This window comes from Bos taurus, chromosome 1 (genome assembly GCF_002263795.3).
Source record: "Bos taurus isolate L1 Dominette 01449 registration number 42190680 breed Hereford chromosome 1, ARS-UCD2.0, whole genome shotgun sequence".
NCBI lineage: Eukaryota > Metazoa > Chordata > Mammalia > Artiodactyla > Bovidae > Bos > Bos taurus.
Genome location: NC_037328.1, coordinates 106,966,427 through 106,982,219, shown reverse-complemented (window position 1 = coordinate 106,982,219; position 15,793 = coordinate 106,966,427). Strand labels below are relative to the sequence as shown.

The following is a 15,793-nucleotide window of genomic DNA, read 5'->3' as shown; positions in this document are numbered from 1 at the left end:
CTGCCTTCATTTATTGTGGTGTGATCGCTATACACTTTCCTAGGTGGTTTCCTGCCAGTCTCTACCAGGGTTCCATTCCCCTCATATCCATGTTCCATTAAACATATCAATTCCCTTGGTAAAATCTTCCAATGACTTGTTGTACCCTATGGCAGAGAATCCTTTGGGAAATTTGTAAGCTAGGCTTTACTTCCAGTGAAATAGGCAATGCTCAAGATCTATATTTTTATATTAATATAGAAAATAAAATTTTAATTATTAAAAGGTTTATATGGTAAAAGAAAAAAATACACAAGTAGGAAAAAATTTTTTAACTATTCCTTTTAAATTTCAAATTTTTTAAGTTTTAAATTTTTTCTGGAACTCACTTTCTAATTATAATTAGTTACCTAACAGTATTTCCCGTTTCCTGTTCCCAATTTGATAGTTACAAATTTTGTTGTTGTTGTTCTGTCATTTTGTGTGCTGCGTATCACTTAAGTAATTTTAAAAACACTTCCTATTAATTTTCAAGTCACCAAATTCTACTAAATAAGTTGAAGATACTTGTTCTCCTATTCTTAGCTACCTGTCCTTTCACTTACTTCTCAACTTCTATCCGAAACAGCTTTACTTTTACGCTTACCTAGGTTGATAATATATTTTGTTCCACACCCACACGAGAAACTTCCATGTTCTGTCTAGATGTTCATCTTAAGAGCTGAAAGCTAAGGCATGTTGTGTACCTTCTTGGTGGTTCTGGTGCACTGCTAGATTTGGGAACCACCGCCTTAAAGTATCTGCTGTGCTACAAAGCTTCCAAGACTGTAGGGGCCTGATCAATGGCTAACTCTACAGTCTCATCTTCTGGCGTTTTCTATCTCATACTTTGTGATTTAGCAACACTGAACTACTTATAATTTGCTGAATGCTATTTCTCACCTCAGACGTTGCTCATGGTGTTATCTCTGCCTGGAACACCTTTCATCCCTTTTTACTTTCTTAATCCTTATTCATCTCTCAAATCTAGCTCAGGTTACTTCCTATTTCTTCCAGGACAAATTCGGTTTTTCACTTTGTTGCACATTTCTATTAGGGTAATCATTAAATCAGTTCATGTTTATCTCCATGATTGGACTACATGCCTTGAGGGCAAGGACTGTGTCTTGTTTATCACTGTCTTCCCAGTATCTTAGCACAGTGCCTGTTCAATATATGGCAGCAATTCAGTTACCTAAGAATATGCAGCAAGCTGAGCAGGACTGTACATATAGAATATAGTATTTAGAAAGAAAAATATAGAAGTGTGCATTTGAAAATAAAAGTAGTTACAAAAAGAATATTAAAATGTGGAATAACAGCATATAATAAACTTACCTCCACATTCTTCTATAAGATTGGCTATGGTTTCTGCCTCATCTTCAGCCATTTTTAATATATTACTTAGTCCATCGAGTACTACTTGCACAACTTGTGCATCTTTTACAGTCAGCAAGTTGCAAAAAGGTGGGATAACATTTTGTTGGATTAGGTAGGCCACCTGAAGAACAAAAATACCATGATATAATAAATGTTCAGTGAATTTCTTTTGTGCACCCTGTTATCTCACTGGAATAATTCTGACTTTACAATCTTGAATTTGGAAATATGACCTCATTTCTCACATGTTAAGTTCAGTTTCAGTTCAGTTCAGTCGCTCAATCGTCTCCAACTCTTTGTGACCCCATGAATTGCAGCACGCCAGGCCTACCTGTCCATCACCAACTCCTGGAGTTCACTCAAACTCATGTCCATCGAGTCAGTGATGCCATCTAGCCATCTCATCCTCTGCAGTCCCCTTCTCCTCCTGCCCCCAATCCCTCCCAGCATCAGAGTCTTTTCCAATGAGTCAACTCTTTGCATGAGGTGGCCAAAGTATCGGAGTTTCAGCTTTAGCATCAGTCCTTCCAAAGAACACCCAAGACTGATCTCCTTTAGAATGGACTCGTTGGATCTCCTTGCAGTCCCAGGGACTCTCAGGAGTCTTCTCCAACACCACAGTTCAAAAGCAGCAATTCTTCGGCACTCAGCTTTCTTCACAGTCCAACTTTCACACCCATACATGACCACTGGAAAAACCATAGTCTTGACTAGATGGACCTTTGTTGGCAAAGTAATGTCTCTGCTTTTGAATATGCTATCTAGGTTGGTCATAACTTTCCTTCCAAGGAGTAAGCGTCTTTTAATTTTATGGCTGCAGTCACCATCTGCAGTGATGTTGGAGCCCCAAAAATAAAGTCTGACACTGTTTCCACTGTTTCCCCATCTATTTCCCATGAAGTGATGGGACCAGATGCCATGATCTTCGTTTTCTGAATGTTGAGCTTTGAGCCAACTTTCTCACTCTCCTCTTTCACTTTCATCAAGAGGCTCTTTAGTTCCTCTTCACTTTCTGCCACAAGGGTGGTGTCATCTGCATATCTGAGGTTATTGATATTTCTCCCGGCAATCTTGATTCCAGCTTGTGCTTCTTCCAGTCCAGCATTTCTCGTGATGTACTCTGCATAGAAGTTAAATAAGCAGGGTAACAGTATACAGCCTTGATGTACTCCTTTTCCTATTTGGAACCAGTCTGTTGTATCATGTGCAGTTCTAACTGTTGCTTCCTGACTTGCATATAGGTTTCTCAAGAGGCAGGTCAGGTGGTCTGGTATTCCCATCTCTTGAAGAATTTTCCACAGTTTATTGTGATCCACACAGTCAAAGGCTTTGGCATAGTTAATAAAGCAGAAATATATGTTTTTCTGGAATTCTCTTGCTTTTTCAATGATCCGGCAGATGTTGGCAATTTGATCTCTGGTTCCTCTGCCTTTTCTAAAACCAGCTTGAACATCTGGAAGTTCACGGTTCACGTATTCCTGAAGCCTGGCTTGGAGAATTTTGAGCATTACTTTATTAGCGTGTGAGATGAGTGCAATTGTGCAGCAGTTTGAGCATTCTTTGGCATTGCCTTTCTTTGGGATTGGAATGAAAACTGACCTTTTCCAGTCCTGTGGCCACTGCTGAGTTTTCCAAATTTGCTCACATATTGAGTGCAGCACATTCACAGCTGCATTGTGAATGTGAAATAGCTGAACTGGAATTTCATCACCTCCATTAGCTTTGTTCATAGTGATGCTTTCTTTCTAAGGTCCACTTGACTTCACATTCCAGGATGTCTGGCTCTAGGTGAGTGATCACACCATCGTGATTATCTTGGTCGTGAAGATCTTTTTTGTACAGTTCTTCTGTGTATTCTTGCCATCTCTTCTTAATATCTTCTGCTTCTGTTAGGTACATACCATTTCTGTCCTTTATTGAGCCCATGTTTGCATGAAATGTTCCCTTGGTATCTCTAATTTTCTTGAAGAGATCTCTAGTCTTTCCCATTCTGTTGTTTTCCTCTATTTTTTTGCATGGATTGCTGAGGAAGGCTATCTCTCCTTGCTATTCTTTGGAACTCTGCATTCAGATGCTTATATCTTTCCTTTTCTCCTTTGCTTTTCGTTTCTCTTCTTTTCACAGCTATTTGTAAGGCCTCCCCAGAGAGCCATTTTGCTTTTTTGCATTTCTTTTCCTTGGGGATGGTCTTGATCTCTGTCTCCTGTACAATGTCACGAACCTCCGTCCATAGTTCATCAGGCACTCTATCTATCAGATCTAGGCCCTTAAATCTATTTCTTACTTCTACTGTATAATCATAAGGGATTTGATTTAGGTCATATCTGAATGGTCTAGTGATTTTCCCTACTTTCTTCAATTTAAGTCTGAATTTGGCAATAAGGAGTTTATGATCTGAGCCACAGTCAGCTCCCAGTCTTGTTTTTGCTGACTATATAGAGCTTCTCCATCTTTGGCTGCACAGAATATAATCAATCTGATTTTGGTGTTGACAATCTGGTGATATCCGTATGTAGTCTTCTCTTGTGTTGTTGGAAGAGGGTGTTTGCTATGACCAGTGCATTTTCTTGGCAAAACTCTATTAGCCTTTGCCCTGCTTCATTCCGTATTCCAAGGCCAAATTTGCCTGTTACCCCAGGTGTTTCTTGACTTCCTAGTTTTGCATTCCAGTCCCCTATAATGAAAAGGACATCTTTTTGGGGTGTTAGTTCTAAAAGGTCTTGGAGGTCTTCATAGAACCGTTCAACTTCAGCTTCTTCAGCGTTACTGGTTGGGGCACAGACTTGGATTACTGTGATACTGAATGGTTGGCTTTGGAAATGAACAGAGATCATTCTGTCGTTTTTGAAATTGCATCCAAGTACTGCATTTCAGACTGTTTTGTTGATCATGATGGCTACTCCATTTCTTCTAAGGGATTCCTGCCACAGTAGTAGATATAATGGTCATCTGAGTTAAATTCACCCATTCCAGTCCATTTTAGTTCGCGATTCCTAGAATGTTGACGTTCACTCTTGCCATCTCCTATTTGACTACTTCTAATTTGCCTTGATTCATGGACTTAGCTAACATCCCAGCTTCCTATGCAATATTGCTCTTTACAGCATTAGACCTTGCTCCTATCACCAGTCTCATCGACAACTGGGTATTGTTTTTGCTTTGGCTCCATCCCTTCATTCTTTCTGGAGTTATTTCTCCACTGATCTCCAGTAGTATATTGGGCACCTACCGACCTGGGGAGTTCCTCTTTTGGTATCCTATCATTTAGCCTTTTCATACTGTTCATGGGGTTCTCAAGACAAGAATGCTGAAGTGGTTTGCTATTCCCTTCTCCAGTGGAATTCCCTTCTCCATGTTACGTTAGCCTACATTAACCTTTTCTTTTTATGCAGTACGTTTGTTTTTCACGAACTTAGAGAAAAAAACTGAAGTGAAAATGAAGGAATCAACCCATTTCATGTGACACATTTCTCTGCCATAAGGAGTACTTCCTTCAGAGAGCCTTTCTCCTTTAATATTAAATTATGAAGTCATTTAAGAGGCCAGGTAATTTTTTTTAAATTACAATTGTTCAGTGTGACAGCATCCTTTCTTTGCTTTAATATTTAGCACTGTCATATACCCGGCCACCTCTCAATCTGCTATTCTGTGGTTCCATAAAATCTGAAAATTTTCTATCATCTTTATATTAGTTATTGCCATGTAATATATTTATATTCTGCTCTATATTCATATTTGAGTGGATTCAGTCTATGGCTTATCTGTGACAATTATGTGCTCCAAATTTCCCCTTTTTACTTGTCTGTGAAACGTATCTGGGACTGGGACTTTCCTGGCAGTCTAGAGGTTAAGACTCTGTGCTGCCAAGGCAGCAGGCACGGGTGTACAGTCCCTGGTCCAGGAACTGGCATTAAAAAAACAAAAAAACATTAAAAAACAAAAACAATGCTGACAATAAGTGCTTCATCTTACCCTGGATTAGAAAAATTCTTGTAGGCCAAGAAGCTGGAAAGTGAACACTTCACATTTATGAAATATAACTAAAGGAATTCAAGGTGACACTTTTATATATCACAGGATGTCTATTATCTTGCTATTATCTTAAATTACGATTTACTGAAATACAAACCTTAGAATTATTAGTACTATTACTTATCAGTTTTGAGAAATACATAAGAGCTGAACTTACTTGATCCTTTCTTCCACTAATTGTTAAGTTACTTATGGCCCACGCAGCTTCTTTCTGAGTGCCAAAATCTCCCTACAAAAGCAAAGTAAAGGATATAAACTGCAATATAAGATAAACTGGAAAAGGTGTTTCCTGAAATGATTTTTCAACTGCATACTCCCCCTGGTTTTCTTCTAGCCTTTATGTATCCGTATAATAAAAATAAGGCTTTGAACCCAATTTACCCTAAACAAATGGAGATTCTATTTTGTGAACTTTCCCAACAACAAACTGACTTGATATTGCTGTTCATAATATCAAATGAAGTCAATGATAAAATACAGGAAAATCAGTTAAAAAAATAAGGAAGTTACAATTTTACTTTAGTCAAAGAAATGTCAAGGTGAAATAAAGTATCTTTTTAAACACATAGTTTTAAAAATAAAAATACCAATGATTAATGAGACTGATAAAGACTACTCTTATAAAGGTTACTCTCATACAAATTAAAAAATAAATTTAAAAAGTCATATATTTGATTTAATAATCTCACCTTTGAGAGTTAACCAAGAAAATTTAAAAAACCACAATAGATTAATACTGAACACTGTAAATCAACCATACTTCAAAAAAAAAAAGCTGCAGTAGGACATCTACTTTTACTTATCAGATTGAGAAAACCCAAGTATCTGTCAGTAAGACTGGTAGGAGTGTAAAACAGTACACAACCTTACTTGCAATAAATGGGCATTATATAGCAAATTTATATCTATGTCTATTTGTGGATCCAGTGATCCTAAATGTAACCTGGCACGCGGAAAAAACCTTACATAGACATTTGCTTATATTTAAAGAAGAAACAATATTAGAATAACCCAAAAATTAAGGGAAAGAGTAGGGAAGAACAGACAGAGACAGAAGTTAGACCTTTGTGTATTACCTTGAAAACAAGGTACTTATTTTTCACTTGGAAACTATAAATGCTTTACATAACCAAAAACAAAATAAAAAAGGGAATTTTTTAGCAGTCCAATGGTTAGGTCTCCACACTCTCATTACTGAGGGTCTGAATGAGGAACTAAGAAACCATAATCCTCTTGGCATGCGCAAAAATAAAGAAAAATAAAACCCCAAAACTGAAGCAATTTCCCCAAATAAAAGAAAACAAAGAAACAAAAAACTGTATATGAAGCTGGTGGCTTAACTACACATATAGAAATTATTTCAAGTGACATTATTTTTAAGTACATCATTGATGGAATATATCCTGAAGAAAAAAAATCCTCAAGGAAATCCCAAAAGTGGAGTAGTGATGTTATTAGCATCAATGTGGTCTTGTTATTTTGACAGATTTTATATTATATACCTCAATATATGTCAAGTAACTGTGTCTACAGAAAGATTTCCACCATAGACGAGATAAAAATACAAAATCAAATAAGTAAAAATAAAAAAGTTATCTTAGTGATATCTGATAGCTTTCTTTCATTCACAATTTGTTTTTATGAATTCTCATGTTTACAAAAATTACAATATGTATATCTTTCATTTTCTTAAAAAAAACAAAAAAATTTACTTCCTATTTTATTCATTCAAGCCTAGATAGATATCATGACAATCTTGTAGCAATGATCATCCTTAGTATCTGAACTATGACCTTTAAATACCACTTGCTACAAAAAGGAAGCAAGACACCCTGAAAATAGTTAATTCTAGGTCTAGGTCAGAAAATATACCAAAAAAAAGCGCCCAAGAATCATGTCATATCCAAAAGGTAGGAAGCTCTCAACAAATACTCGGGTGATGTTAAAAAGACAGGCACCAAACTTAAAAGAGGTTCCCACTGGTCAGGGACAACCTGAGTGTCAGAAAGAATAACTACAAAGGACTGAAACTTTTAATAAAAATAGATGTATGTAAATCTGTAATTTCCTAATGACACTGAAAACTTCGCACTAGTCTCCTTTTGAGGTTGCTAGGGAACCATGTCATTCTAAAAACTGAATGATAATAAGCAGGAATCAAACATTTATCTTGCTTTTAATATATGAAATATATTTAAGAGTAAACAAACAGCTGATAAGGAAACGCTCTTTAATCTTCTTTACTGAAGAATCACGCCTAATACATAAAGAATGACACAATTACAAAGTCATCATTTTGCAGTTCCTAGTAAAATAAGAGATCTAGGTACTGTTCATCATGACTGCTTAAAAACCACTATGTGAAAGAATGATGAATAACATTATAATAATGGGTGGAACAGTCTGGTAACACTTGAGCTCACTTATCAATCTAAATTATCACTAAATGTAGGATAAACAGAATGTATCTCCCCATGTGAATCATTAGAGCATTAAATATTTTTCCCTAAAAACTGAACCCAATCTAGCAGTTTGTAAGAAACATGGAGGAAAAGAGGATAGAGATAACTTCTCTTTAATGAACAGATCAGTGTTCAGGAAAAAACCCGCATGCTGTGATTGTGACATTTTATTTTTTGATTGTGACATTTTAAATTGTGTCCTTCCCAAAAGTTAATGTAAGCATGTGATGACATGGCATATGACTAAATAGCACAATTACTTGCTGTTTGATCTTGGGCAGTTTATTTGTCTATACTAGAGTTTCTTCATCTGTCAAATGGGAATAATTCTTGACCTTATAGAGTTACAGCATTAAATAAGGTAATATATGTAAAGTGCATGGAACAATATTCAAGCATATATGATTTTTAATAAATTCTAAGATAATGGTAATTTTGATAAAAGAATAAGAAAAAGGGCCAGTGGTTTCTAAAAAGAAATGTTTCATGTATATAAAAATTGCTTGTAAGTTTTAATATTAATACTACTTTACTGTACTACTCATGCCACTGTATCAATTCTAATTAAACAAAAAAATATATATACACACACAATTAGTTATATTAAGTTCTTCTCCTCTTACACAGATACTAACAAGATGACTTTCTTACCTTATCCAAAAGGTGTATTATCATTGGTACAAGATTGGCATCAATTACTGCCTGAACCTGCTGCTGATTTCCTGCAGTGATGTTAGAGAGGAACCACACTGCTTCCTGTAGAAAAAAACTCCTTTAATATTTCTTACTGAAAAATAAAATCTGCAGCTGAAGTAGGAAAAAGCATTCACTACCATGACCAAATGATTTTTACTATGGAATGAGTTTCATAATAAAAAATTTCAGCATCTGTATTTCCCTGTCCCCTTTTCTGTATTTTTCCTTGGACAAATTGCTAATGAAATAAACTAACCTTCTAAAAACTTCTTGAAAATGTTCCAAGCACTAAGACTATAAAGAAGCTTGGCTGAACAAATACTAAGAAATTGATGAACTGTAACAACCCAGCAGAGGTGATGGAATTCCAGTTGAGCTATTTCAAATCCTAAAAGATGATGCTGTGAAAGTGCTGCACTCGGTATGCTAGCAAATTTGGAAAATTCAGCAGCAGCCACAGGACTGGAAAAGGTCAGTTTTCAATATAATCCCAAAGAAAGGCAATGCCAAAGAATGCTCAAACTACCACGCAATTGCACTCATCTCACATGCTAGTAAAGTAATGCTCTAAATTCTCCAAGCCAGGCTTCAACAGTACGTGAACTGTGAACTTCCAGATGTTCAAGCTGGTTTTAGAAAAGGCAGAGGAACCAGAGATCAAATTGCCAACATCCGCCAGATCATCAAAAAAGCAAGAGAGTTCCAGAAAAAAACATCTATTTCTGCTTTATTGACTATGCCAAAGCCTTTGACTTTGTGCTGCTGCTGCTGCTAAGTCGCTTCAGTCGTGTCCAACTCTGTGCGACCCCATAGATGGCAGCCCACCAGGCTCCCCCGTCCCTGGGATTCTCCAGGCAAGAACACTGGAGTGGGTTGCCATTTCCTTCTCCAATGCATGAAAGTGAAAAGTGAAAGTGAAGTCGCTCAGTCATGTCCAACTCTTAGCGACCCCATGGACTGCAGCCCCCAGGCTCCTCTGTCCATGGGACTTTCTAGGCAAGAGTACTGGAGTGGGGTGCCATTGCCTTCTCCATTGACTGTGTGGATCAAAACAAACTGGAAAATTCTGAAAGAGATGGGAATACCAGACCACTTGACCTGCCTCCTGAGGAATCTGTATGCAGGTCAAAAAGCAACAGTTAGAACTGGACATGGAACAACAGACTGGTTCCAAATCGGGAAAGGAGTACATCAAGGCTGAATATTGTCACCCTGCTTATTTAACTTATATGCAGAGTACATCATGAGAAATGCTGGACTGGATGAAGCACAAGCTGGAATCAATATTGATGGGAGAAATATCAATAACCTCAGATACGCAGAAGATACCACCCTTAAGACAGAAAGTGAAGAAGAACTAAAGAGCCTCTTGATGAAAGTGAAAGAGGAGAGTGAAAAAGTTGGCTTAAAACTCAACGTTCAAAAAACTAAGATCATGGCATCTGGTCCCTGCACTTCATGGCAAGTAGCTGGGGAAACAGTGACAGACTTTGTTTTTTCGGGCTCTAAAATCACTGCAGGTGGTGAATGCAGCCATGAAATTAAAAGACACTTGCTCCTTAGAAGAAAAGCTATGACCAACCTAGACAGCATATTAAAAATCAGAGACATTACTTTGCTGACAAAGGTCTGTCTAGTCAAAGCTACGGTTTTTCCAGAAGTCATGTATGGATGTGAGAGTTGGACTATAAAGAAAGCTGAGCGCTGAAGAACTGATACTTTTGAACTGTGGTGTTGGAGAAGACTCTTGAGAGCCCCTTGGACTGCAAGGAGATCCAACCAGTTCATCCTAAAGGAAATCAATCCTGAATATTCATTGGAAGGACTGATGCTGAAGCTGGAACTTCAGTACTCTGGCCACCTGATGCAAAGAACTGACTAATTTGAAAAGACCCTGATGCTGGATTGAAGGCAGGAGAAAAAGGGGACAACAGACGATGAGATGGATGGATGGCATCACCGACTCAATGGACATGAGTTTGAGTAGGCTCCAGGAGTTGATGATGGACAGGGAGGCCTGGCATGCTACAGTTCATGGGGTCGTAAAGAGTCAGACACGACTGAGCGACTGAACTGAACTGAATACAAACACAAATTTTATTTATTCCCTCTTCTATTCTGATCAAGAGACCTAGCCAAAATGGATGAGTATCTCAATTATTCATGATGATGAAAACACACAAAAATGAAACAACGGATTGTTTTTGTACACTTATTTGTAATATTCATTCACTGCACCACCTCTCTCAAAGATAAAACAGAATCAGATGTTCAACGGCTTTACTGATCTACCTCAATGATCTTTTTATGCTACCCTTTATACCACAATGGTGCTACTGCTACCAAGAGGATTACAAATCGCTTTTCCTCATAGAAAATAAAAGCAACTTGAAAACACAGAAAGAAATGAGACAAAAAAAAAAAAAATGAGACAAAATATCTGCCTAGTGTCCTATGTAGGATATTACTATAATTTATAAACTTAATGAATCTATTAAACATATCAATTTACTAAAGGAAACATTTTCTCTCTTTTAAAAAACTAGTAAACAAATTTTACTCCTAATGTGCAGAAGGCTCTTTTGGATCAGATCACAGGACCACGTTCAGTGAACCTGTCAGAGATTTTAAGGTGCTAGGCTACTAGGTGAGCTGCTCCTGGGCTATAATCATAGGCAATGTTGTAATCAACAACCCATGCACTTCTACAACAGCCTCAGATGCACTCCAGTATCAGCATCACCAGTCAGTGCCCCCTTTTCATAGCCTCCACAAGCACACACACATGCACACGCACATACACACACTATCAGTTAAAAAATATTAAACTTAAGATTACTTAGATATTAAAATTTTCTAATCATACAACATTTAACACCCAATTATCTCTATTTCATCATTTCCAGGAGAGCCAAGTTTGCACTGTTTGCAACTGGTTTATTGTAAAAATGGAAAATCATGTACCAGTCCATATCATAAAAAGTAAAATATCTTAGTTTCTCGTAATGTCTAAATGACAGCTTATATTAACAATAAATATTAAAGATACTCAACCATGTAATTTCATAAATGAAAATGACTTCTTCACATGCTATTTATTAAACAGTATTTAAAAATACTTACTTTATTAATTTTCTCTTTGGGATGTGTCAGAAGTGCAGGGAAGTGTGAAAGAGCATCACAGTTTAAAACTACTTGTGTTTGCTCATCAGTTCCAGTAACAATATTGCCTACAGCTCGAAGTGCTGCTGTCTGAAACATAAAAATATTTAATAAGATGATGGTGTTCTACAGGAATCACTCATTATACACAAAGGTGTATTAGGCAGGCTATGAGAAATATCTTCATTCATTCATGGCAATCTATATTTTTGAGCAAGTTGTGTCAGACACTGATTTAGAAACAGAGGAGTGAATAGGTCAGATACAACCTCAGTTCTTAGGGAGCCTCCATTACTGTAAGAGTAAATGGTCAATAAACAAGTAAGTATGAAGGATAACTTTAGATAATAATTATGACCATAAAGAAAATAAGATAATACAGAAGTTTTGTGTGAACACGTTTTCAGTTTTCTTGGGCATACACCTGGGTGTGGAATTTCTGGGTCATATAATAACTGTCTAACTTTTCCAGGTACTGTCAAATTACATTCCAAAGAGGCTATACCATTTTACATTCTTACCAGTAATGTACAAGGATCATATTTTCTTTACATTCTTGCCAACACATGTTACTGTCTTTTGGATTATAGCAATCCTGGTGCGTATAAAGTAGTACTTCACTGTGCCTTTGATTTACATTACCTTAGTGACTAATGATGTTGAACATCTTATGTGCTTACTGACCATCTGTATGTCTTCTTTGGAAAACATTACTTTTTAAAAACCATTTAGAATTGGGTTGCCATTTTTTGTTGAGTTTTAAGAGTTTTTTATGTATTCTAGACACAAATCCTATTTCATATATGATCTGTGAATATCCCCTTCCATTGTGTGGGTTGTCTCTTCACTTTCTTGATGGTCTCTTTAGAAGTTTTAAATTTTGGAAGTCTAATTTGGGGGGCGGGGGGGCATTTTTTCTTTGGCTTCTAACAGTGTCAAATCTAAGAAACTACTGCCTAATTCAAGGTTATGAAGATTTATGCCTTGTAAGAGGTTTATATTTCCAGATATTTCATAATATCTGTTTTCATTTAATAATAGCTGTGATTCATTTTTGAGTTTATTTTTTAAAAATATAGTGTGAAATAGGGATCCAATTTCATTCCTTTATATATATGGATATCCAGTAGCCTCAGAACCACTTGTTGAAAAGACTGTTTTTGCTCACTGAATTTTCTTGGCACCCTTGTTGAAAATCAATTGATCACAAATATATGAGTTTCTTTCTGGACTCTTGATTCTATTTCATTGATCTGTATGTCTATCCTTATACTAGAATCACAATTTTGTTTTCTCTAGCTTTGTAGTCAGGTTTTAAGTGAGAAGTCCCCAAACTTGACTCCTTTTTCAAGACTGTTTTGGCTATTTCTGGGTCCACTGTATTTTCAATATCGATTTTAACAAGAACTGCATTTAATCTGTAGATAATTTGGGGGACCATTACCACCCTAATACTGAATCTTTCAATCCACAAACATAGGTATCTTTCTACTTATTTAGGTCTTATTTAATTTCTTTCAAAAATGTTTTGTAGTGAGCCAGTTTCTTCAACTGGAGAATGCACTGGCGACCCACTCCAGTACTCTTGCCTGGAAAATCCCGTGGATGGAGGAGCCTGGTGGGCTGCAGTCCATGGGGTCGCGAAGAGTCGAACGCGACTGAGCGACTTCACTTTCCCTTTTCACTTTCATGCATTGGAGAAGGAAATGGCAACCCACTCCAGTGTTCTTGCCTGGAGAATCCCAGGGACGGGGGAGCCTGGTGGGCTGCCATCTATGGGGTCGCACAGAGTTGGACACGACTGACGTGACTTAGCAGCTTAGCAGCAGTTTCTTCAACAAATAAATTTAATAAGGGAAAGAATAAAGGAAGAGTAACAGAAACGTAAGGGCATGGCTACTAAATGTAATGTGCTGACCTTGTTTGAAGACCTACTGATTTGGTCAAGTTGTGGGAAAAAAAAGAGGCAAAAAGTAAAATTCAGATACTGATTGGATTTGAATGATTATTTCTAAAGTGCTCTTAACAGTACTGTGAATGTTAAAAAATAGGCTTACTTCTTACAGATGCAAGCTGGATGAAATTATACAATATCTGGGATTTGTGTCAAAGTAATCTGGAGGGGAAGTAGAAATATACAGGAAACCTACATAGTTCATTACATTAGTCTTTCTACATGTCAAATTTATGGCATGAAAAATTAAAAAAGTTTTACAAAATCTGTATTAGTAATCAGGTAAGGTATAGAACATTAAATTTCTCTGAGAGCTGGCTAAAGTAAAAGTCTAAGCGCTATTTTCTCAAAGTCCAGTATTAAAAGTGAAGATGCATTCAGAAAAAAAAACAAAATGCAAACCAAAAACCTATACCAAGACATAAATACCACATTTAAGAAATGCAAACCTCATGATAAGAATTTAGTAGGAATATTTAAAATAGACTACAAATACCCCTAAATGACAAAGTATTCTATGAATCAATTATTTGTGAATTTAGCTAAGTGTTCCTTCTTTTCTTTAAAGTGCTTTAAATTTTAGAGATGGGTTTTCATTTTGATAGCATATGAAGAGCTTTTTAAAGCCCAGATTTCAAGGAAATATAGCAGATTTATTGAAACAAATTCTAAAAGTTGGGCAAGGGAAACCAATTTTTTTCTTTAAGCTTCACACACCTGATTTTATCATCTGGCCAAAGTTGATAAAGTGAATCTGGTTAACAGTTTTCCTTATGCTATTATTGTAGTTTATAGGTTCTTTGTCATTCTATGATTAAAGCACCCTATTTACCTCTGAAGGACAGGGAGATCTTGCTGCACCTCCCTTTACCACCGTTGTTTGACAGTTATTGCTTAAAACTGTGTGAACGTCTCACCTTCTCTTTATTAGCTTTTTCTAGATGCAGGTTATTTGGGATATTTCTATGGAAGGATTTTAAAATAATACAATAAAACAAAAATCAAAGAAAACGATTTTACATAACTGGAAGAATACAAGTTAGGAAGCCCCTAAGCAGCACATTTCAGTACAGAGCCTTTATCACAGTGCCAGTGACACTGAGCATTAACTAAACTTGCCAGGTGCAGTGAAGAAGAGTAAAAAAGGACAGCTGTAGGGGAAAAAAAGAGTAGGAGAGTAAAAGAAGAAAAACAGGGAAAGTAGGAAACATAAAATCAATACTTGTTTCAGATGCTACCCAAGTTGCTTTAAGAACTGCCCTGCTCTACGTTAGAGATCAGTAATTTACAAAGAAGTCAACTTGGCTTTTTTTTCTGAAGGAAAAGGGATATTCTTGTAGTAATCATATCTCATTGTCTCCTTCTTTAAAATGGGGATATAATAATTCACTCTTTTCCATCACAGATATATTATTATTAGACTAAAAAATACTTTAAACTATTGATATTATCCATATTCGAATGTCATGTTTAAAGCAGATAGTAGCATGTTATTAATATAAAACTCACCTGCACTTTAACTTCCTGGTGGCTGAGAAGAGGAACCAAATGAGGGACTATTCCAGAGTCTATTACCATCTGTATCTGTTCGTTGCCAGCATCAGTAAGGTAAGAGAGGGCCCAGACTGTATCTACCAATATCTAATGAATAAAAACAATTAAAATAATCCTTGAATATTTTCTCATTTCAAAAAATGTTAACCATATGGACTAACCTCTGATTGTTCTACCATCTTCTTTCTTGTTTGCTCTCACTTAAAATCACTGGAATGTTAGCCTTCTCTATTATACTAAGCACCGTCAACTATGAATGTCTGTATCAAGTATGTTCATGTTCCAGTCATAGTTAGGATATTTAGGTTAATTATGATCCCAATCACTGATAGCCACTCCTCAATCACAAAGATACAAATATACTATGTAGCACATAAAATATGAGAAAAAGACATTCTCTTTCCCAATGCTCAGATGGAGGGATAATAGGCCCAAGGACACTGTGATAAATGTATACAGTTGGAAAGAGTATATGTATCCAACATTATATGTATATGTATCCACCTTAAAAATATCTGGGGTAGGTGAATATACT

General features: G+C 36.4%; 1 protein-coding gene and 1 non-coding gene across 2 annotated transcripts in view; both read right to left on the bottom strand.

Moving 5' to 3' along the window:
• KPNA4 (karyopherin subunit alpha 4) overlaps window positions 1-15,793 on the bottom strand; it is a 60,091-nt gene that overhangs the window by 3,183 nt on the left and 41,115 nt on the right. The window contains exons 11-15 of the mRNA NM_001159316.1: window positions 15,214-15,345; window positions 11,712-11,840; window positions 8,544-8,648; window positions 5,588-5,659; window positions 1,357-1,519 (exon numbers count right to left, since the gene is read on the bottom strand). Of these exons, the coding sequence (NP_001152788.1) occupies window positions 1,357-1,519; window positions 5,588-5,659; window positions 8,544-8,648; window positions 11,712-11,840; window positions 15,214-15,345 (601 nt within the window). The remainder of the gene's footprint in view (window positions 1-1,356; window positions 1,520-5,587; window positions 5,660-8,543; window positions 8,649-11,711; window positions 11,841-15,213; window positions 15,346-15,793) is intronic.
• On the bottom strand, window positions 11,171-11,493 carry LOC112448335 (small Cajal body-specific RNA 7). Its single transcript, XR_003036705.1, has one exon. It is a non-coding gene; the product is annotated as a small Cajal body-specific RNA 7 (non-coding RNA).